This window comes from Carassius auratus, unplaced genomic scaffold (genome assembly GCF_003368295.1).
Source record: "Carassius auratus strain Wakin unplaced genomic scaffold, ASM336829v1 scaf_tig00032189, whole genome shotgun sequence".
Taxonomy (NCBI): Eukaryota; Metazoa; Chordata; class Actinopteri; order Cypriniformes; family Cyprinidae; genus Carassius; species Carassius auratus.
In genome coordinates this window covers 122,941-148,001 of record NW_020525983.1, presented here as the reverse complement: position 1 = coordinate 148,001, position 25,061 = coordinate 122,941, and the positions used below count along the sequence as shown (strand labels likewise).

The 25,061-nt window shown below is 36.1% G+C and overlaps 1 protein-coding gene across 1 annotated transcript in view; it reads right to left on the bottom strand.

Moving 5' to 3' along the window:
- Nucleotides 1–442: 442 nt before the first annotated feature.
- Nucleotides 443–25,061, bottom strand: part of LOC113080839 (GPI ethanolamine phosphate transferase 2-like) — a 134,380-nt gene continuing 109,761 nt past the window's right edge. The window contains exons 10-12 of the mRNA XM_026252895.1: nt 17,605–17,923; nt 13,730–13,893; nt 443–2,733 (exon numbers count right to left, since the gene is read on the bottom strand). Coding sequence (XP_026108680.1) covers nt 2,514–2,733; nt 13,730–13,893; nt 17,605–17,923 — 703 coding nt within the window. The 3' untranslated portion in view covers nt 443–2,513. The remainder of the gene's footprint in view (nt 2,734–13,729; nt 13,894–17,604; nt 17,924–25,061) is intronic.

Genomic DNA, 25,061 nt, shown 5'->3' with positions numbered 1-25,061 from the left:
TCACAAGACATTAATTGATGGACTGGAGTCATGTGGATTTCTTCTTGAGTATAGTGATGTTTTTATCAGCTGTTTTGGCTCTCATTCTAACGGCACCCATTCACTACAGAGGATCCATTGCTGAGCAAGGGATGTAATGCTAAAGTTCTTCAAATCTGTTCTGATGAAGAAACAAACTCATCTACATCTCGGATGGCCTGGAGGTGAGTAAATAATAATAAAAAATTTGGTGAGCCATTTCTTTAAATTAAATAAGCAAAACATCTAATAACTTACCGCATAACATCTCACATCAGTAATAAATTAATGCTTTTCATACAGCTCTCTGGAATACTTGATTCTGATTAGTCAATCATTGTATTACATGGTCTTTTTTTATGACTCTAATCACTCCACACTCTTTCTTCTCACATGAACAAAGTAATTTGAACTCAAAAGAATATTGAATGTGCATTCATTTATTTATTTGGTAAGCTGCTGTGCAATAAGCCGAATAATGTCGTTGAGTCATGATTGCAAAATAAACACCCTTAGGATGTGAAGCTGGGATTGAATTAGATAGAATGACCAGCTGACTGAACACTATCCCTTATATAAAATGAAGGGTAATAGTTCACATGTCAAATATTGAGTATTTTTATCCTTGGAAAGATACAATTAGTGTGCTCTGTGGGTCTCTAAATCAGGCTCTCGGAACACAGTGCAAGCAGAACTGAATCCCAGAGGTCAAACTAAACCTCCAGACTATATTTGCTCCATTGGGAGAGACTCTGCTCTCTACTCTTTCCCATGAGGATGTTTGCAGTTCAAAAAGGCATTAGGTTACAGAATCAACTTCTCCAGCCAATAAAAAGGTCAAAGCAGAGCATGATTCACTGGGAGGAAGCAGACATCTCAAACGCCCACTTCCTTTACGGTATCTGCTAGAGTTAGGGATAGGAATCATAGAGAGTTTAACCATTCAAATGATTCCAGAATCCTCACCAACTCCTTTATCCGTTCTCATTTTGAACTGCACAAGCATCCTGATGTTAAGTAGCATTACAGACTTCAACATAACAGAAAAATAATAAGAAGAAACATTAAACATTTATGATCCCTTCACAATTATTCAATATACAAAAAACAAAAATGTCATCCATCCATACATCACATAGTAAAAAAAGAAAGAAAAAAAGTGAAAATTTGTTTTCAATGTTGATCATAATAAAAATGTTTCTTGAGCAGCAAATCAGCATATTTAAATTATTCCTGAAGGATCATGTGACACTGACATCATGAGACTGGAGTGTCGTTCCTTTGCATCTAGGGAGTAAGTTACATTTTATATATGCAAACAGTTATTTAAAATTGTAAAATATTTCAAAATATTACTGCTTCATACTATATTTTAGCCTTAGTGAAAATAAGCCACTTCTTTCAAAAACATTTAAAAAATCTTGATCTTAAACTTTAGAATGGTAATGTATGCCAATATCATCAACAACAGTAATAAAACAGTCCATAACCATTAATGGAAGCAAAACTTAAAACATAAAACTTACAATATAAATTTGCCATTCAGAGAATGATTGTTTAATATACAGTCACATGGAGCAGATTTTTTGACCAATAAGATTTCACTGAGGGCAGAGCTACTAAGCACAATGTAATGAAGACAGAAACAAAGCAAAAAGACAAAGTCTTGTGATGGTCAATGTGTTATTGCATCACGTTTGGTTAAGTCCCACTGTTAGTGTCACTGATTAATAAGTGACTTTGACATAACTTTTAAACTTGTACACAGCGACTGTATCAGAACAAATCAGAGAGGCAAAACTGTGAATCACACATTAAAAAGCATGCAGAAATGAATTACTCTCAATCAGAAAAGGATTTGTTTTATTAATATTAACCATATCTAAGAACTGAGATAAAGAAAAACACTTCCCAACATAAATCAGCTTACAATTCAGATTTCCAACAGACGGATTAAACTAAAATGTCACGCGTAGTTGTGTTTAGATATGATTTAAAAGATATTTAAGATCTCTTAAAGCTTTCAAGTGTGTGAGGAGTTTACATCTGCTGTGATCTCAGCAAGGGGAGAGCTATAAATGATGTATCTTATCTCGTATTATTCTAAGGTGAAGCAGGTCAGGAATGGAAATTGCAAGATACAGAAGGAATTACTCTCCATTATCTGTAAAGCTTTAGGAAGAAAACTGCATAGAGAATGAGAGGGATTATCACATGTACACCCATAAGTCTTCCTATACATTATCTGCACTATCGAAGACCCCTCAAAAAATATAAAAAATAATTTAATCACACACACAAATGAGCAGAGGTCAGTAGAGCAAGCCAAATCTCCACGTAAGCTCTGAATTCTTAACGTTGACCTCAATTCACAGTAGTAGAATTATCGAAAACCTTCTCCCATCGCTTTTTCTCTCATTTCTCCTTTTGGTGCACAAAACTCAACTGCACCGTTTGTTCTGTACCTGAGTTTGGCTTTGGTTCTGCGTTTGTATTCATGGTCTGGCCGAGCGTTCCTGATCCATAAAGGTGAAAAACAGACACACTGCGGTGTTGATGAGGGTGTGCATGGCCTCGTACAAGAGTTTTGGAGAAAACACGCTCCAGATGAAAAGGTGGTATCGGAGACCAGTGACCATAACCACATAAAACACAGCTGGGATGGACCGCAGGAGCGCGAAGCAGTAGCTGCCATGACCAAGACCCATTACAGCCCTGAAAGAGAGAGAAAAAGACCAGAATAAAGATGTGCTGTCCAGTTATGGTCTGGACTGAGTCTTTGATATGTGTCATTATAAAAAACTATAGTCATAAAACCATCAGGTTTCATCGACTGTGGTTCATTCCTCGTTTAATGCTAATGGAAAAGCTATTACTTCATTTACTAACCTTTGATTATGTGTTATGTTTCACGACAAATGTCTACGGTACATTCATTAAGATAATGGTCTGATAGGGCAGCCATCAGCAGGTCTAGACGCAATAATCGGGCATACTAAAAGATAATGGGACCTTGATGGATTTGAATAGGCTGGATCAGGCTAGACTAGACTGTGTTAGACTGTCATGCATTTGACTGGACAAGATTGGATGTCCTCAACCTATAAACTAGATTTAATCTAATAGACTAAAATTGGGTAGATTACATTGGAATGAACTGAATGGACTGGACTAAAAGGGATTGAACTGGACTAATAACAGGACTGGACTATCATGAACTGAAGTTGGCTAGGCTAGATTAAATTACCTCAACCTATAAACTGGACTGGCTTTAATAAACTAGACTGGGCTAGATTACTTTGGATTTAATTGGTTTGGACTAGAAGAGACTGAATTGGACTAGAAAGGGCAGGGTTGGATTAGCATGAACTGAAGTCGGGGGTTTAAATGACCTCAACTTATGAACTGGACTGAACTGCGTTGCACTGAATTGGACCGAGCTGATAATAGACCTCAACCTATAAATTGAAGTTGATAACAGACTGGACTGGATTATACAATTTACAACTGAATTGTATGGACTGAAGTGGGTTAGGCTAGATTAGATGGCCTCAAACTATAACCGAACTGACTACACTGCAGTGAACTGGACTGGATATGGTTTTACTGGACTAGACTGACCTACATTGAACTGATTAACACTGAACTAGAATGGACTGAACCATACTGAATTTGGCAAGACAGGGTGACTAAAACCAGACTAGTATGGAATGAAGTGGGTTAGGCTAGATAAGATGGCCTCAATCTATAAACTGGACTGGACTACATTTCACTGAACTGGACTGGAGTTGATTATACTGGATAGATTGACAGGGCTAGACTACACTGAACTGAATTAGACTTGACTAGAATGGACAGAACCGGACTAAATTAGACTATAATTGGCAGGAATGGATAGGACTGGACTAGTATTGACCGAAGTGGGTTAGGCTATATATGAAGGCCTCATCCTTTAAACTAGACTGGAGCTGTGACAGACTGGATTTGTTTAGATTACACTGGACTGAAATGGATTGAACCAGACTAGAATGGATTTAAGTGGGTTTATACATTTAGCTAGATTAAATGGCCTCATTCTCTAAACTGGACTGGAGTTGATTTTATTGGACTAGACAGGACTAGATTACACTGAACTGAATTAGAATGGACTGTACTGGACAATAATGGGTGGGAATGGACTAGTACAGACTGAAGTGGATTAGGCTAGATATGATGTCTTCAACCTATAAACTGGGCAGGAGCTGATGATAGAATGGATTGATTTAAATTACTTTGGACTGAAATGTATTGGACTGGACTAGAATGGACTGAAGTGGGTTAGGCTAGATTAAATGGCCTCAATCTATAAACTGGACTATATTGAATGGGCAAGACTATATTGGACTGAATTATGATTCAGCTATATTAGATGGTCTCAACCTATAAACTGGACTGGTTTACACTACTTTGGACTGAACTGGTCTAGAACAGTCAGGACTGGACTATTATGGGCCAGACAAGATGGCCTCAACCTATAAACTGGACTGGAGCTGATGTCAGACTGAACTACATTGGACTGAAATGGACTAGACTGGACTATTATAGACTGACGTGTGTTAGGCTAGATTAAATGGCCTCAGTCTAAAAACTGTACTGGACTACATTTCACTGAACTAAACTTTGATTTTACTGGACTTACTGAAATTATACATTTTACTGAAATACTGGATTTAACTTTGGTTATGGTTGGGTTGGGCTAGATGGTCTCAGCCTATAAACAGCCTATAAACTGGAGTGATTTACAGTACTTTGGACTGAACTGGTCTAGACTGGGCAGGACTAGACTAGATTTCCCCAACCTACAATAAAACAGCGTTCTGTCATTTTAACTCATTTTGAACAAATATTCAGTGTTTCAGCCTGAAGAACAAGTGTTACTCATATGGTAGACACCAGAATCTAGTTCCTGGATTGCAGGCTGTTGTATCAGAAATCTTTTCTCTAGCCCCGGGCGAATCAATGTGCGAGCAGTCCGGTCAACCTTTGACTCACACTGTGAGAGTTTGGCTTCTCCAAGGAGCAAATGCCCTTATTCCTCTTTCACACGAATTTGAATGTAGGGCAGGTTCTACAGCGCCAAACAGAAAAAGCTCCACAATCTGCGGACATGAGTCAAAGACACTCCGGCACCAGCCTTGCATAAAAAATGGAAATTTATTGTTGTGGCGACATAAATATTGATAGCCCAATTCCCTGAAGTGGTAAACACAGTGCTTTCTGTCAATACTGATATGGCAAGTGAAACATTAGGAGAAAATAATCAAGCATGCAGCTCCCATCTTTCACAAACATCGAGCTGGATCAAGCCAGCTGAAGATGCTCCCGGATGAGCACAATGGCCTGGCGTGTTTTGTTGTGAGTTTAAACTCCCTCATTCCTCTACCAAAAGGGACTGCCGCAGGCTGGCCTATAAAACCCCTCTCACAGGGAGAAAGCGAGAGGCTCATTCTGGGAGATTTCCTATCCGGTGTAATTATGCTCACACATTTTATATGACTAGACAACTAGGCAAGGATAAGTGAGAGCAGTGCAGGGTTCAACCTGGAAACTAAACAGTGAATTTAAATTACATTACGAGACAAACAAGCAAAAGCCAAAGACTGACAGGAGAAATCACTACCAAAACACATTTAAGGGGACAGTGATTTACTCACCCTCACGTGCTGCCAAACCTTTGATGGGACACAAAGCTTGACTAGATTTATGGTAATTTAATAGAGTTTCTTCTTTTATGTTCTGGAGGAGAAAGAAAGTCATACAGGTTTGGAACGACATGAGAGCGAATAAATGATAAAAAATTTCATTTCTGGGGTGAGCTGTTCCTTTAAACTTGTTTGTTTTTGCTGTTGTAATATGCAAAAATCTGGAGCAATCTTGGTTAGTTTCTACTACTTCCCCAAGTTTTACAAAATAGGAATGTGACAGAAAGGCCAATATAGTTTACCAAGAGTAGACAGACTGAAAACACGATGCTCTCTGCTCTGTTGGACATAACATCAATCAACACAACAGCAAACAGCAAACCACATTTAATACTGAATCATCTGAGGAACAACATATCGTTCAGTCCAGTTTTGACTGCTCCATCATTTTGACTGACAGTTCACTTGTATAAACAGACCGGCTGATTTCCAGACCTGTGGAGCTGCTCATACTCACAGTGAATCTTCTGTAAACTGTACAACAACATCACAGTCTCCGCTGCTGATTCCCGACAGCACTGCCTAAAATCATTTTCCCGCGTCTGTCACAAATTTCTCTGCGAACAGAACGGTGGTCCTTCTCCGCCTTGCGAGGAGTTTGCCGGCGGATGAAGGCATTTGCAATTCAAATCCACACCTCAGACACCCAGGTAGTAGATTGTTTGCAGGATTCAATATCCCTGAACACAAAGCACCTGTTGCCTCGGAGGAAATGAAATATCTCTTAACAAGCCTCCGTATTTCTCTCTATCAAATGGATTGTGTAAATGCTCGGCTCAGATGGGGGATGGGTCAGCCGGGCCTGCAGGGATTCCAGAAAGCGGAGTATTGATCAAAGAGCATTTCCTGGATCTCTTGTGTGTATGAGTTTGTGCGCTGTAGTGACACTGCTGACTGAGCATGCTGAATTATGTAAGTCAGACTGAACGTCTCACCACTTAAGACGGTCATTTATCAGGCTCTAGTCGGACAGCACTTTAGGGGAAATCTTTCGAGGCTCACAGGGACAGACTTTATAATGAGATAAATAAAGAGTGGGTGGTTCACAGAGGCAGAGTTTGAAGCTCTGCATTTATGTGGGGTTATGGGATATACAGAGTGCATCTACCAGGGTCACAAATGAATTGCAAATGCCTTTTAAAGTCAAATTTAATTCTTTAATTCGAATTGAGGAAGTAAAATGGAATGCAGAAGTTTGAATGTGAAGGAAAGCAAAATTAACTGTAATTCAAAGAAAATCATATAACTAATTTTTAACTAGAAAAGCAAAGTTTGAATAGCTTTGAAGTTTGAAAGTTTAGAACTCCTGTAGATAGAATGACTAATCAATATATACTGTAGATTAATTAACATACAGTATGTGGATCAGGGTGGAAAAAACTTTTTCTCAATCCAATTTCTCAGAATAAAATTCCTTAAATTAAAATTTTTTTCATTCCAACTAAAATTTCAACTTCCGTTAAAATTTCAGCTGATTAATTTGAACCAATTTGTTCCATATTCCATCCTTCATTTAGAATTTTGCCCTATCCTGACATGACTGACACAAATGCAGCTGTGTTCATATTGATTCCATGGTCTAAAGAGTGCAATTCAAACACTCCCAAACCATGCAAATAGTAAACAATGTATCATTCTCAGGCATAACTGGAAAACTGGCATTAAACCGCAAAGTGAAAAAATGTGGAGCAATACTAAAGCGTTGGTGTAAAAGCAAATAAATTATGCATGCATCCTGTGTTTTATGGTAATCAGATCAATTTCATCACAACTACACCAGCTCTAGAATGATTTAAAAATCATGAATATTAATATTTTCACATGATGAAAACAACAACTCTCAAACCCCACCTAAGACTGACGTGCCTTTAAAACTTTTTTACAGTATGTAAATGCCCTCTGTGTTTGCATGCAAAATGAGAAGCAACTCTAATAAAATGCAGCGGCATGCTTTAAAGTTGGGATATTTCTGAAGAATCTGCAGCTGCTACGCAAAGGCCACATACACTCCAGCTCAATTTGGTTGTAAATTCACCTTTTAGTGCTTAATCCTGTTCAGTACACACGGTCATGATTTTGCCAAGACATGTTCCTGGATCAACATCTTCTGATGATCCTGGATCAACATTATTGTCCAAAAATATAGACTTAACCCAATCCCTACCCCTAAACCTAAACGTACCCATAATTTATTCCTAAAATCAGTGGGAAATGATAACTGATTAACAAGGGTGTAGAAGCACCTAACTCTGGTTGTAAGCGTTTTTTTTCAGGGGAAATCCATTGAAGTTTAGTTTACTTCGAACATTCATTCACAGATTTGTGCTGTGCTGCGTCTTTACACACATACCAAATTTACTAGAGAAGTGTGAAACGTGACACAATATACCTCTGTAGGTTAAATAAATACTATTTAAATTTACGTCTCACACACTTTAATGCCCTTTGCATGGAACATATACGCTCGTGGGGCGTTTGCTTTCAGTGCTATCAGGCTCAAGTTAGAATTTTCCAAGATCTCCTACTGCACCTTTAACTCCTGAAAATTTCAGGTAGTGACAACAGCATCCACAGAAACTCTATACAGTGTGTACAGAACCTGAACTAACTAGTTAACTAGTTATTAACTTAACTTAAATTAACTTAATCTGCGTTGAGTATTTTCTGCATGTGGTAAAATAAAAATCACAGAGTATACTTTGATTTAGCATTGCCAGATCTTGCTAGAAAAAAAAAAAAACTCCAATTAAGAACATGTCCATAATAAACTCAAAACCAAATGGTATTTCTTAGAAATAAGCCACATGGCTTACTTTATTAACTCCTTAAACTGGATCGCTTTGCGAGTTATGCCCAAACTACAAGCCCAAAGATGGTTGATAAGCATCGGTTATCTGAGAGCTCTATGCAATGCAACTAAAATGTTCCCAGGTCCAGAAACATAGGATAAGGACATCGTAAAAATAGTCCATGTGACATCAGTTGTTCATAATTTTATGAAGCTTAGGAATACTTTTTGTGTGCAAAGAAAACAATAGTAACTTAATTTATTCAACAATGCTTCTCTATGAGTTACCGTTGTTTATGTTCAGTATGCTCGCACTTTCGCCAAATTTAATCAGTATTTTTTACGTTCAGTAGACAGCGTGGGCATACTGGGTACTGCCCAAAATGTCCGAAAAGATGTTAACTCGGGGAGAAGAATTGGTGAATAAATCATGTTATTATTGTTTTCTTTGTGCCAAAAGAGTATACTCGTAGCTTTGTTAAATTACAGTTGAACTCTTGATATCACATGAACTATTTTACCAATGTCCTTGCAATGTTTCTGGACCTGGGAATATTGCAGTTGCGTTGCTGTCTACAGAGGGCCAGAGAGCTCTCAGATTTCATCAAAAATATCTTAATTTGTGTTGCAAAAGGTGAATAAAAGTCTTGGGTTTGGAACGACATGAGGGTGAGTAATGACAGAATTTTGGGTGAACTAACCCTTTAAGTTCTTCAGCTGTTTAGTGATACCAGTATCTATCCTACAGTACTTGCGTCTTATTGCCTCATCATGGTTGGATGGAACAAGTTTCTGAACACCTCAGTGTGTATGTGGGTGGTCTTACATGATGTCAGAACGCTTTTGTAGAGTGCGGAGGAACTCTTGAGTGCTGAATGTTACAGTAAGTAACTCTTTTAGCTCAAATGACCAAGTAAAAATTTGATTCCTTCTGGAATGACCTCTTAAAGAATAATTTCTGTAAAAATCGAGAGGCCAGTAAAATCTGTGTAAGCGTGTGTGTGTGTCTTGGGTGAAGTCTGATTGTCTCGGCATGATTTCCATTATTCATTGTTCTGTGAGTGGCTCTAATTGTACCATCATTACCAGCTCGAGCTCTAATAACTGGCTCCGATTCCTCATTCGCTCTGACAGATCACTTCAAGCGCCATTAAAACAATTATCTTAAAAAACTAGCACTGATTAATATTCCCATAATGCTCTGTAATTATGTATCACTGATATGTGGATTAGGCCTGAATATTTGAAAACAGTCTTTTTTGTCTGTTTTCTATTTTAAAGTTATACAAATGTTGAGAATTTATTTTTTTTTGGCTAAAGAAAATGAAAGAAGAGGTTTGCTATGAGAAAAAAAAAAAACTGCAGACGTCCCCGGTACAGTGAACTACAGAAGCACTGTTATTGCCCTATAACTCATGAGTCATTTCAAGCTTTTTTTTTACTGCACTGCAGTATTTTTAATAAAAAAGTGTCACATCGAAAGGTTGTTGCAGTATCATTGCATAAAACTCAGTTTAATGAGGCCAATGTTGAGTAAAACACAATGTTCTTTGCCAAACTTTGTAGAAAAACTCTAACTATGGTAATACAAAACGTTCCCAAAAAAGCTGAAAAAATATACAGATATTTTAGTATAATTAATATGCTATTAGATTTTTTTTCATATTTAGATTTGTATAAATTCTATTATTTTTTCATTTTAAAGATTTTTTGTATTCATTTATTTTGAATGTCTATTACAGGTTTTAATTTCAGTTTTAGCTATTTTAGTACATCAAATTAAATGACGAAAATGAGAGAGTAAATAAGATCAATATATAATTTTTTTTTTTTAAATTTATATTGTATTTCAGATCAGCTTTTTTAATAATGTTAGATGTAATCAACAATAATAAGCCTGGTATGATGTCAGAAACATGAAAAATGCTGTATATGATAACGCACAAGGACTCAAAACTATAAGTTTACATTCATATACAGTACATATAGGAGTCTTAAAGGTACAACAGGAAAGGACTGTTTCATTAAAATTGGTGTAGGTTTTACTAATTAATACAAATAATTACAAAGAAAGAACAGGAAGTAACACATCAGTAAAAAGAGTGAAATTATTATTTTATTTATTATTTTATTCAACAGTTTTTTCATGTCTTTGAATCTGATTGGCTGAGAGGAGTGCAATATTCTTGTGATAACAGAACTCCAACCGTTTCACTGTTTGTATCACTCTGCTTTGATTTTATAAATAATAGTACTGTTTTTACACAGAATGTTGTTTTAAGTGTTTTTACCCGAGAATTAGGCTGGGTGATAAGGCCAAAACATTATGCACAAAACGACGACAACAGAGCACAAACATTTTTATTAGTAAAATAGCTTAGATGGGCTACTGACTAGCAACGTTATATTTCTCTGCAATGAGGGGGTAAAACTGTTGTTTTTATGCCTCATTGCTTGTAGAGAGAGATGCGCAGACACATGCGGTTCACACACCTGGAACTTTCATCCCTCTTTCTCTCTCTCTCTCTGTTTTTCTCTCTCTGACTAATTCATATAAATGATATAATTAATTAATTCAAATAAATGTGATCTTACCGCATTACATCTCTGTGTCTGATTTAAATCAGGCCGAATGCTAACGAGCCTTAACTGACGAAAATGACCATAATTTGCAGGATGGAAGAATTATAGTCTTGTTGTATACAACCATTCAAAAATTTGGCAACATTTATGTGACCGCTGCACCTGATGTTCATAAACTTTCATAACTGGTAAGTGTTTTTTCTTGTGCCTTGTGAACTGGCCAAGCCTTAATGAATCTGTTCCTTTACATGTGCTTGTTTACTGACCATCTATTGCAAGAGTGAAATACAGCATCTTTTTAAATTGGCTATTCGTTGTGCAAAATAAAAAAAAATAAAAAAAATAAAATAGGGTAGTATATTGCTGACAAAAAAAAACACGTTTGTGAATGTGCGTTTGATTTATATTTGAGAGAAACTAAGAAGCTTGTAACCAAGGATACAAACTAGCCACCTTTCACTGAAAATTGCGATTTTAATTCAAAACAGGCATCTATGTGATTCAAGTAGATCTGAAGAGTTGAAAACTCTTGCTACTTCATTCTTTAATACAAAACAATGCTGAAATCTGACAAAAATAGATTTTTAAATGCTATAATAGTTATTTTATAATGTCTAAATATAAATCCATTAGCAAAACATGTGAAAAGAACTATATTCCAGAGTGGAAATGGTAAATTAGAGAATAAATTATCTTCTAGTTCCAACTAGTGGCCATAGTGGGAATCATGATATTCATTTTAAAGGGGGGGTGAAATGCTCGTTTTCACTCAATATCCTGTTAATCTTGAGTACCTATAGAGTAGTACTGCATCCTTCATAACTCCAAAAAGTGTTTAGTTTTATTATATTCATAAGAGAAAGATAGTCTGTACCAATTTTTCCTGGAAAAACACGACCAGCTGGAGGCGTGGCGTGTGGGCGGAGCTAAAGAATCACGAGCTCTGCTATACGGGAGCGCGCGCTCTTCCGGCAGAAGTGCCCTCAGGACCCATATAAGGAAATTCCGCTCCATATAACGTCACACAGAGCCATACTCGAAAAAAACTTTCCGAAACTTGTGACAAACCGGAAGGAGTATTTTTGGAACAGAAATACTCCTTCAAACGTACAAATTAATTTTTGAAACTTTGTCCATGTTTAGCATGGGAATCCAACTCTTTAACAGTGTAAAAAACTCAGTATGCATGAAATAGCATTTCACCCCCCCTTTAATTATTGTCTCCTAATTTGAATCAGCACATTATAATGAAAACAATACCTTAAAAATTAAAAGAAGCAAGTTTTTGCATTCAGATCTTTTTTATTTATTAATTTTTTTTTTTTAACCCAACTGATTCATTAGAGATTGCTTAGAGTCACATCCAGAATTGTTATTTTCAGTGAGTATTTGGCTTGAAAGCATGAGTGTTTTACAGTGGAGGCTGGTGAAGCCTGAATGTGTTTTTTAGATTCTGAATGGATCTGTGTAGTAGAGTCCTGCAACAGGTCGGGTACCCATGGATACCCACGGATACCCGCATAAAAGTGGCTGAAACGGGTGGATTTTGACATTTCTAAAATTCACGGGCGGGGATGCGGGCGGATAATTAATATATGCAATATTTGTATGTCTAAATTACCATTACACATACTGTCGTGATGTTGAGAGAGGTGCGAGATAAAAAAGCACTTTAATTGGAATATTTTAGTGTGTGTGATTTATCGCGGGCGCGGATCGGGTAACGGGCCAAATATTAACAGGTCTGGGTGGGTGCGGATTTAATTTGTATATTATTACGGGTGATGGGTCAGATCTGGTGCTGAACTCTGCGGGTACGGGTGGGCGCGGGTGTCCAAAAATTGACCCGTGCAGGACTCTACCATATAGTATATTTATTACTAAATATGCCAGACTAGTCTTACGTCACTGTTTACATGACAGACTGTTCATCCTTTGCTAGGCATCAAAATGGGGCCATAAATGAAAAGTATACCCACTTCTCCAGGCACCACAACACCACTGCCTGTAGTCACCAATACATGTGGATTTTGATAAGATAGATAGAAATAACAGGTTGTTTGTGTTTCTTCAGGACTAGTTTTTGCCGGAAGTTCAAATGACACATTTAATTAGAGACTTCTCAAGAGCTCACAAGGCCTGTTTGGAAGTCGACCATGTTCAGCATGATTACTGTGTTTGTAAGGCAGCATTCAGCTGGAAACACTTAATGTACATGCTCCATTCAGACCGTCCTCTAGCGTTTTCTGCATTGGTACTGTTCCTGTAGCTGCGGTAAAGTACTAACCTTGACACTAGCAATGCCGAGGTCACGGCTTTCGATTCCTAATAAAACACACTGAACGCTTTAAACACAAGCATCTGCTAAACAACACGTAATACACTGCAGTTCAAACATTAGAATTTTGTATGTTTTTTGAAAGAAGCCTCACCAAGAGTGCATTTATTTGATAAAAAAATACGGAAATATTGTGAAATGAAATAAATTGATAACAGTTTTCTTGGTGAATATATTACAAATGTTAAATGTTCCTGGTATATACTTGAGTCCTAACTCAGTCCTTCAACACGAGCTTGTATGTGTGTGTGTGTGTGTTACCTGTCTCTCTGTGAACTGAGGAAGCACAGCAGGTGACAGGCCCAGAGCAGCGGTCCTGCGTAGGTGCTCAGCGCCGTCAGGAAAATGGCAGGTGCTTCCACATAACTCTCCAGACCCACAAAACCAACAGAGATGTCCACGGTCCCAATGTTATTAGAGTTGCCCTGAATAGACCATAAAACATCAACACACATAGGTTAATATACATTTTGACATTTTATAAAGACCCCAAAAATGAATGTGCCGTGGCTGTCTGGAATAACATGAGAGCAAAGGGAATTCATATTTTGGATTTAACTCCTTTAATTCTTTGTGCTAGGGGGCTTGAAAACCCCTTAAATGTGAATTTATGCTAAATATGGGTTCCTGAGTTGATGAAAAGATAATAATCGAATGTTCAGTTAAAATAAATAAATGTGGATGCACATCTCCATAAAAATAACATTTCTATAGCATAGTGGGATTATAAAATCACATGCAGATTTTATTCAATAAGCATATAGCTTTTGGGCAGTGTTTTATTTTAGGAAAGCAATATGCACCGTTTACATTTGCATAATTTCCAAAACTTCTGTGAATAGAAGTTAACAGCATTTCAACAGTATTCCACCAAAATAAAAGCTTGAGGATTTGATCATTTGAAAGGGAAGAACTTAAGGTGTAAATATCTTAAATATTAGTATTGTACATTCCAGTTTAAAATAAATTATTATAATTATCAAATACTCCTTTTTAATTTCACTGGATAATTTACAACAGTAGTATATTTATATCTTAAATTTTAAAGGGTTAAAATACTGCTACTATTACTACTATTATTATTATGATTAAGCCCTACATACATGCACTCCTGTATAGGGATGTTAATTTTAACTGATTAACCGTTAAATGACCGTTAAGAATTTTGAACGATTAATACAATCAGTTAAATGATTTAAAAAGTTATTTTACTTATTTATTTATTTTCAGTAATTGATCAAAATATTTAAAAAGGTTTGCTGCATTGTAAATATAGGCTACACTACGCGTATTAAAAAAATTGTGTATGTAAAAAAACATACATTGCGTAGCCTATTGATAAGTCGCATTTTATTATTTCATTCAGAAATAGGCCTAATGCCGATGCAAAAATGTTTACAAACATAATAATAAACACTGTAAACATAGCTATGCTATTTTAGTTCCCCTCACTCAACAACAAATCCTGTTAATTAACAGTAGCCTATTCAAAAAGTAACAAGAATAAAAAATAGCCTATAAGAAGTTATAGCAACATAAACAACAAGCCAAAATTCATTTAGGCTAAAAGGAAACTGAAAAGGTTTTGTCTCTCATTCGACACAATATCAAATGTTTCCGTATTCACAATGTTTTATTATTTATTACAGCCTACTTCACTCGCATTCCAATATCTACGTAAAACAAAATGTTCTGCATAACATCACGGTGTACGGTGATAACCTTAAAACGGCACAGATTTTCTACATATTTAAACTGAGCAGTGTGGGGTTTTTTCATATGTTTGACTGACTGTATTTTATTATGATAATGAACAGGCTGCATTGTCAAAGGTAAAACTAGTAAACTAGTGTACCTTCTGTACATTGTGCACATTCACAATAAAAACTAATCTGTGTGCTTTTGTAAAATAAGCCAAAAGAAAAATAAGATGCGCTTTCTGCCGTCTGGTTTCCTTTCACGCAGCACAAAAATGAACAGAAACTCGATTTTCGTTATTTATTATTCAAGTAAAAATATATTTCTCATTTAGGCCTTTTTATTCACTATACATAGCCTAGCTTCATTATGTGTTTTTCCGCTTGCCGAAGCGCTACAGATGCGTGATGTGCTGCATGTGAATCCTCATGTTCTGTTGTTTGCTGCTTTTTGAACATGTAAAATTAATCCTCGGGAAACAAATTTTAGTATTTGGGTCATAGACACTTATCCTTTCTAATTTAATTCAATTTTAATTTAAAATAATCTTGTCAGTTAACAGTTTACTTATAATCGGTTAACAAGCATCGGTTTTTGGTTAGGAAAAATAACTGAAATGAACATCCCTAGTCCTATATAAAAGTCCTATATAACCTTTTTAATGCAGCCCCATATATACATAAAAACAAATTAAAATAAAATACTTACTAAAAAACAAATTTCATGTTGTTTGACCAATAACCAACCAACCTCAGTGAACCATGGACATTAATTATAGTTATTTAAAATATTAATAAAAAATTTCAGGTGGGACTTCAGGTAAATATTTGACATCTATAGGGTTAAGCTGACAGAAAGTTTGGAATCGGCTGATATAAACAGTAGTAGAGTGATGCAGCAGAGGCTCCCTGCAGTTATTCAGGTGAGGTGAGAGAAGTGTTGTGTTTTCTAGTCTCCACTGACAGACTCGAGTCTGAGGGTCCCTCGACTGATGGATGGATGGATGAGGAAGAGGGGAAACAAACGAACAGATCCTGCTCTTTCCTGTCAGCCGCTCACAGGAGGCTGTGTCTGTCACTCCGGCTGCTCCTGTCAGGACAGGCAGATTGGAAAATCCTCCTCCTCAATCGCTCTCTTCTTGCCTCTCTTACTTCCATTATTTCATGCTAGTTTGCAGTTTCAGTGTGGGCGGAAAAAGGGCCTGGCCTAACAAAATTAGCTAAATCAATTTGACAATTTACAATTAACAATCACCTCCACCCTGTTTAATGACTAGAGAGAGAAAAGAATATATCCGTCCTTTAACAGTTCAGTTGCATTGACCCTCAATGATGATGTCATTGTCAAGCCCATAATTCCATGCTCGGGTGCTTTAAATGATAATTGGCCAGTAAAGCATCATTTATGACCCTCACACACACACACACACACTCAGCTCTGATTTGATTTACTCTTGATGTCTCATAAAACCGATTCTTTTGATCAGGTTTATAAACAGTCCATCCGTCCTTCATCAGCTGGGAAAAAAAGTTTTGCAACTTTTATTCCACATCTGTCAGTTTTTAGGTTATTTATACTCAAGTTCAAAAGTTTGGAATGATTCAAAATATGTAATGTTTTTAAAAGAAGTCTCTTGTGCTCATCAGATGGAAAAAATGAAGTAAAAACAGTAAAACTATGAAATCTTAAACATTTTAAATAAATTATTTTTTAGATTTTAAATTGTATTCATTCCTGTGATAATCATATTATTAATTCCAGTTAAAAAATGTTTTTGGTGCATAATATTTATGTGGAAACGGTGACAGACTGTCATTCAGATGTTTTGGGTAAGTAAAACAAAGAAAAATAAATGAAAAAATAAATGCAGTTCTTTTGAGCTTTCTATTACTAAAATAATCCTGACAAAATGCATAATGGTATTTAAACACTGACAAACATTCAACACTGATTATGAATAATTCATCAATAATAATAATAATGATAACAATAAATGAGTTGCAAATCAGATTAATTTCTGAAGGTGACACTGAAGACTGGAGTAATGATGCTGAAAATACAGCTTTGCATCACGGGAATAAATTACACTTTAAAAATATTTATAAACTGTAGCCTACCACTGAAAAGATAGAGCACCCTCTCGCGGCTGTAGACTGTAATTTCTCTTGGTTCATGTCAAATTAATTTTGATTAATAAGTCACAGCTGACTATAAGTCGCAGGACCAGCCAAACTATGAAAAAAAGTGTGACCTATAGTCCGGAAAATACGGTGAATCATTCATAAATTCAATGTGAAAAGTGTTTTAACTCTTGATGAAATCAAACCCTGGTTTTCGCCGAGCGATCGACCCCAATGTGTGAAAACATCCTCAGAACAATGAAACTGCAATTATTTAATCGATATGCATTAATGATAAAGATGTTCTCTTATCATTACCTGAAAGTAGAAGAAAGCCTGGCCGAACCAGTAGTGCATGATGGTAGTCTGGGCGGCATCGTAGTGCAGCTTCTTCCAGATGAACTGAGCCATGACGGTCTGGATGAGCAGACAGCAGGCCAGCGTGGGCAAATTATGAGCTCTGAACAGCAGAGCCACCAGTAACACCACCCCGGAGTACACTTCCCACAGTCCTCTGCTCTTCAGCCGCCCACTGTCCCCCGCTGATGACATCACCTGCGAGCGCAACAGGTCCTTCACGCCGGTGAACAAAATACCAAGGACGAAAACATAGACGAATCGCGCCTCGACGGTTCCTCTGAAAGAAAACATGAGAAAAACAGAAGGAAATATTCTTGTTTAGGCTCATCAAAGACACACATTTTACCCTGCTCTCTTTCTTACACAAGGAAGAATCGATATCGACTGCAAGCACCCTTTTGTTTGAAGGCTCATCTTCATCTGGGGCAAAGCAATAACAGTGAGGTTTGGTGCTTCGCAGCAGAGAGGAGAAGTTACTGATTATAGCCCACAGGGGGTCAGCGGGTTCACCTGGAGAAACTGCCTCAAAGACCACTTTCTCACTTTTGACAATGTAGCAAACACCAGCTAAACTGCTGCTGGGACAATATCAGGTCAACATGTTAAGCTAGATCTGATATTAATATTAGCATTACAGTATATAATATAATTCAATCGGAGCAGTTATTTCTAGTTCAACAACAAAGGATTTAACCCTTTGGTGAATCCATATCGGTGGTGGTCAGTAATGACTTTTCCATTTAAAAAAATGTACTGTAACTTAGTTCAAATTTGTTTTTATTTAATATTTTGTACTTTTAGGGGTTTTTACGGTATTAAATTAGTACATGTATGCATAGGCACAAAAAAACTTGAGATATTCTCTATTGGCAATCATATTAGCAAAACAGATCTGACAAAATATCCAATGCATATCTGTGTTTGTGCTCTGGAAGGTGTCAAAAGATTTGTACTTCTAATTAGGGACCATTTTGTTGTTTTGATCTCACCCCTACACTTCCAAATTCGTCACTTCTGAGCATCATCTGCTTCCATGTACAACTGTTGGCACAATCCATTAAAGTGATTATTGAGTTTTGAATGTGGTCATTTTTGCCCTCGTCACACTCCAAACAAACATATTTTTTGTAATCAAGGAGGAGGGTTCATAACTACTCATGCCTGTTCATCAATTAAAACAGCGAAGACCTTTACTGGTGCAAAAAAGTTTGCAAACTTTATTCACTAACCTTAAGAAATAATAGAAAAATCTGAAACTGGATTTCAGTATCATCATTAGTTGTGATAGGTGTAATATGGAAGGGCTCATCCATGTAATAATATGTAATAATGTATTTAGATACACGTTTATTATATTTAGCTAAATATTGCTATTTATCATCAAATTAATGTCAATTTCATTACTGTAAATGTTAATTCATTCATTTTTGCCATCTATAGGCAAAGCGCATTTAAGGCTGGATAAGACTTAGCCTTCCCCTGGGCGCAGGTCTGAAATTAACGGGGGGTTGGGGAAAAAACAGCACCAAATTGGACAAATATGCCCCTGTACAATTAAACTAAACCTATTAAAGATGTCACCAATAAAGTGATGCATCAAATTATGAATTTTTAAAGCATTCTGCATTATCTTATTATATTAATGCAATGGCCAATCAGAGGCGTTCAGATGAGTTAACGCTGAAAGGCCAAGTTGTGTTGAGCACATGCTTGCTGACTGATCTCACGAAATCAAAATGGAAATATACATACGACATAGTAGGTAAGAGATTCATTTGACATTGATAATTGGGGATTTTTTGAGCATGCTTAAATTCACGCTAGACTCATGTCAGTCATTATGTTCTTTGATCATTTAAACGTTCTTTGCTTGCTGTTTGTTAATAATTTATGTTCTGTTAGAATAACTGTTGAAATAAAAACATGATAAATAGCAACTTACGTTTTTTATTAAATTATGATCACTTTATACACAAATTCAGTCATATAAAAAATACCCATATCTGGTACTTATGCAAGCTTTTTTCCCCCATTGATTTAAAAAAACAGGTAATTGGACAGAATTAGCTACGAGATATAAACTCACAATAGCTAGAGAGAAAAAATGTGAGATAAAACTTCACAATTACCTTGTTTTATTTTTATTCAGTGGGTGCTTGCCTAAAAGATAGGGTTATGATGTGCGTTAATAGCCTTACCCTGAAGTAGGTTCACCCTCCGCCTATGTGTCGAACAAATTATGATCACTGTTTTTGTACCACAACAACAATTTTTATTTACTAAAATTATCAATTATTACAGTTGACTAATGTTTTTTTAAATGGTATAGCTTTTCCAATACCATACACTTTTTCTACCAATTATCAATGTAGCGTGACAAAACTACAATATAAATGGTTGTTTAAAAGTCATATTGCAGAGACTCGCATGACATAGAAAAACTAGGAATTTGTTCCCTTCCCACAACTTATTAACTGATTAATTTGTTCTCTCATTTAGTTAAGTGATGCCTGAAATAAATCTAAATTAATTATTTTGATTTTTAAAATCATGGCCATGATATCTTGATTTTTTAATTGCATTTAAAAGTCCAAATCATATTAGTGAATTGGTATATTCTAATGATTCATTAATCAGTTCATACTGAATCAATTCAATAATTCATCTTTGCACAAAAAATTGTTTAATATTAAAATAATTTGTTCAACACTGCAATCCATCACTGTTTTTTAACTCTATATTCCAGTTTTTTTGTGTACATTTATCTTTTCTAGTGTAATGCTGTCACTCTAATCAAGATCCATTCATTTAAAATCCTTGTTCTTCAACCAAAAATACTCCTCTGATTAAAAGTATATTATATAATCCAATTATGATGATCTGATCTAGTTTATCATACAGTACATTGCCCCCTTGAACAGCTTCACTTTGTGTAAGTTGCTTGTATAGTGCACTTTTTTCCAAATGGCAGCGTGACTGTATGTACTTTAACTATGTTAAATCAGGAGTCTCTTGTCACTTGAGACTCTACAGTTTCACACAACACTGGATCAGTCACAATAAATGTAATTAGAGCAAAACAGGCTGGAGATTTCAGCAATTTCCCTGGAGAAGAAGGTAAATCTCATCATTTGTATTGCCAGTGTGTCTGTGTTCCTCTTCACTGTAAATAAGCTCCATCAGAGAACAAACTACATCTGCACAAAACACTTTAATCCAACATGTGTTACCATGCCAACCAGAACTTGGCAACGGCACGTTGTTCCTCGGCATGGACGTATATGCCGAGAGAGTGACGCAGCAGGAAAAGTGACGGCCAGAGAAAATCACCAGATACACACAAACACACACACACTCAAACGAGAGTCCAGACTCTGCATTTGCTTTGATCAAATGTGGAACAATTAGTTATGTGTTTTATTACAAAAATGCCACCTGCAAAGCTAAAGCTTTAAGGTCAATAAACTTTGTGAACTATAATCTACTATAAAATATAATTCCCATAGTTCAAGGATTTGAACTTAAAAATAAAAATTCTTACTTATAATTAAATATTTATAAAGGTTCAAAAATGAGTGTTTAATGCAAAAATGAAAATGTTGACATCATTTACTCACACTCATTAATCACATTACCTCTGTGACTTTCTTTCTTCTGTAGAAAGAAAGAAAGAATTTCAATGAATGAATGAATAAATATTGAACAATAACAGGAATGAACAAACAAATTAAAAAGAAAGATCAAATAAACAAATAAAGGAATGAACAAAAATGAAAAAACATTTAACATTAACATTAAAGAACATTTAAAATAAATAAAGTGAGCAAAAAAAAGGCAAAGATTAAATAAAAATAAAGAACAGGGAAAAACTAAAGGGAATTGTCAAAGAATTGGAAAAAAAAGAACTGCATAAATGAAAAACTGAGCAAAATAAAAGGACGGATCAGATGCACAACAAAAGAAACAATCTGAATAAAATAATGAACATTTAAACAACTGGAGGAATTAATAAATAAATAAATGAATCAATCAATCAATAAGTAAACAAACAAAAATAAAAGAATATGATTGAACTAATAAACAAAAAGAAAAACAAAATGAAAGATCAAACTAATGGAGAAAAAGAAAGAAAGAAAGAAAGAAAGAAAGAAAGAAAGAAAGAAAGAAAGAAAGAAAGAAAGAAAGAAAGAAAGAAAGAAAGAAAGAAAGAAAGATGGAAGACTGAGCTCCAGTCAAAAGGTGTTCCTCGCAGACCCCGCCTCCTCAGTAACAGGGTGCTGCTAAACTAGTTCCACTAAACTGCTGTGGATGAACAGACTGCACAGTCAAATCCCACTAGACTACAGCTGCTTCTCAATAAATTAGAATACCGTGGAAAAGTTCATTTCAGTAATTCAACTCAAATTGTGAAACGTGTGTATTAAATTCAATGCACACAGACTGAAGTAGTTTAAGTCCTTGGTTCTTTTAATTGTGATGATTTTGACTCACATTTAACAAAAACCCACCAATTCACTATCTCCACAAATTAGAATATGGTGACATGCCAATCAACTAATCAACACAAAACACCTGCAAAGATTTCCTGAAACTTCAAAATGGTCTCTCAGTTTGATTCATTAGGCTAAACAATCATGGGGAAGACTGCTGATCTGACAGTTGTCCAGAAGACAATCATTGAAATCCTTCACAAGGAGGGTAAGCCACAAACATTCGTTGCCAAAGAAGCTGGCTGTTCACAGAGTGCTGTATCCAAGCATGTTAACAGAAAGTTGAGTGGAAGGAAAACGTGTGGAAGAAAAAGATGCACAACCAACCGAGAGAACCTTATGAGGAATGTCAAGCAAAATCAATACAAGAATTTGAGTGAACTTCACAAGGAATGAACTGAGGCTGGGGTCAAGGCATCAAGAGCCACCACACACAGACGTGATAAGGAATTTGGCTACAGTTGTCGTATTCCTCTTGTTAAGCAACTTCTGAAGCGTCTTACCTGGGCTAAGGAGAAGAAGAACTGGACTGTTGCCATTCGTCCAAAGTCCTCTTTTCAAATGAGAACATGATTTGTATTTCATTTGGAAACCAAGGTCCTAGAGTCTGAAGGAAGTGTGGAGAAGCTCATAGCCCAAGTTGCTTGAAGTCCAGTGTTAAGTTTCCACAGTCTGTGATGATTTGGGGTTCAGTGTCATCTGCTGGTGTTGGTCCATTATGTTTTTTGAAAACCAAAGTCCCTGCAACCATTTACCAAGTTTTGCTCCAAATTTTGGAGCACTTTTGGGCTTCCAGACCACCTCAGCAGTGCCACAAACTGATCACCTCCATGCCAAGTCGAATTGAGTCAGTAATTAAAACAAAAGGAGCCCCTACCAAGTATTGAGTACATGTACAGTAAATGAACATACTTTCCAGTAGGGCTGCCCCCAAATAGTCGACTAAACGTTAGTCGATATGAAGAGGGCTTGGTCGAATACATTTTCATTAGGTGGTTAGTCAAAAAAAAAAAAAAAAAAAATCACGTGAAAAAATTACGCAATCAGGGGCTGCGCAGACATCAAAGCAACGAGAGATCAACGTGCCTCGTGCCTCTCGGTATACCAAAGCACACTTGAAGAGGAGGAGCATGCAAGAGAAGGATGAACTAAAAATGTACTTGGCAGATAAAACAAAGGTCGATTCGGGACCATAAGCATGGTGGCAAAAAAAAAATAACATCGTTATCCAAAGCCTGCTAAAGCAGCTAAGCGCCTCCACTGTATCCCTTCCACATCCACTCCATCAGAGCGCATCTTTTCAGAGGCCGGCTTCATTGTGAACAAGCCAACAAGCTCCACTGTGGAAACCCTGCGCTATTCTGGCCTCGGTGCTACTGGCTCGGGGCTATGAGCCCCGCCTGGCCCGCTTTAAGCCCTGGCTCGCACTGGCCCGACAGTGGAAATGCGGCTATGTAGACAAGCTGGTGTTCCTCTCACATAATATGAAAAAAATTTAATCGAATTGAAAGCTTAGGTAAAAATGCTTAGTTTCCTTTTTGTAGCGTTTCTGTTTGCTATCTGTTAGGCTATATATTTAAAAAAAACTGGTATTTTTATAACGGTTAGGCTATACAAATGAATAAATACATATTATTTGTATTTATTCGTTTTCATATAATGCAGAAGTTGTTTTTTATTCTGTAAGAAAAATTAGTCTGAGGTTTGCAATTTGCTGTTTCAGTTCAAGACTCGTCGTCTTAATGGCAGTTTGCGGCTTTGCTCTGATATTTTTGATTATTAGTGTTCTTTAAATTATTTGTTCCACATTTTGTCTTAAATATAGTTGTTCTAAACAATTTAATCAAATACTTAGGCTGTTGATTTGTTTGCCGCCTTCTTTTTATTCTAAGTTTTGGCCTTGTGCGATGTGCCATGTGCATTTATTAAATTGTTCGTTTTTATTAATTTTCCTTTTGAACAATATACAAATTATATTCATTTTCCACTGTGATTTTATACCAAACAGTGTTTTTGCTACAATATTTATTTGTTTTGTTTTTGTTTTCGCCTTGTTTTGTACTAGGCCTAAGTTACTAATACGTTTATTTAATTTATTTTAAATAACAAATTTTATTTTATTTTATTCAAAACTGTTTTTTTTTTTTTTTTTGGACATGTTACTGTTACAGTTTGTATTTTTGATAATAAATTATTTAAATGCACAGGCGCTGTGATTGCTGTTTTTATTTTAATTAGCCTATAACGTTCCAGCCACTGATTTTTGTGTCTGTAAGCGCTGTGCTTTACTATTCTGTTTTAAGCGCTTAATTTTCATTTTGAACGCGCTAACATCATGCTTAGCACATTCTGTCATATGGAAGTGTTAAACTTCAACTTGGACTATACCTTTCCTTGTATATAAGCAAGTTTTTATATTAATATCATAAATGAACGATTATTCGACTAATTGCTAAAATGCAGGTGTGTTAGTCGACTAGGAATATCTTTAGTCGGGGGCAGCCCTACTTTCCAGAAGGCCAACAATTCACTAAAAAGTTTTTTTTGTTGGTCTAATGAAGTATTCTAATTTGTTGAGATGTTGGTGGTTTTTTGTGAGCCAAATGTGAGCCAAAATCATCACAATTAAAAGAACCAAAGCTTGTGCACTGAATTAATTTAATACACAAGTTTCACAATTTGAGTGGAACTACTGAAATAAACTAATTTATTGAGATGCACCTGTATATATAATCATTTTTAAAGCTCTGTTGTGTCACAGAATGAGCAAAAGTAACAGCAGTGCACTTGAGTTCGCTGGTGTCAGCAAAAGCTTCTTAATAAAAAAACAATAACTGCCCTGGAATCATGTACTAAACTCATGTTCATGCTGGCAGTGTGTCTTGAAGTTCAAGACACAAGACTTGAATGGTTTAGAAGCCAATA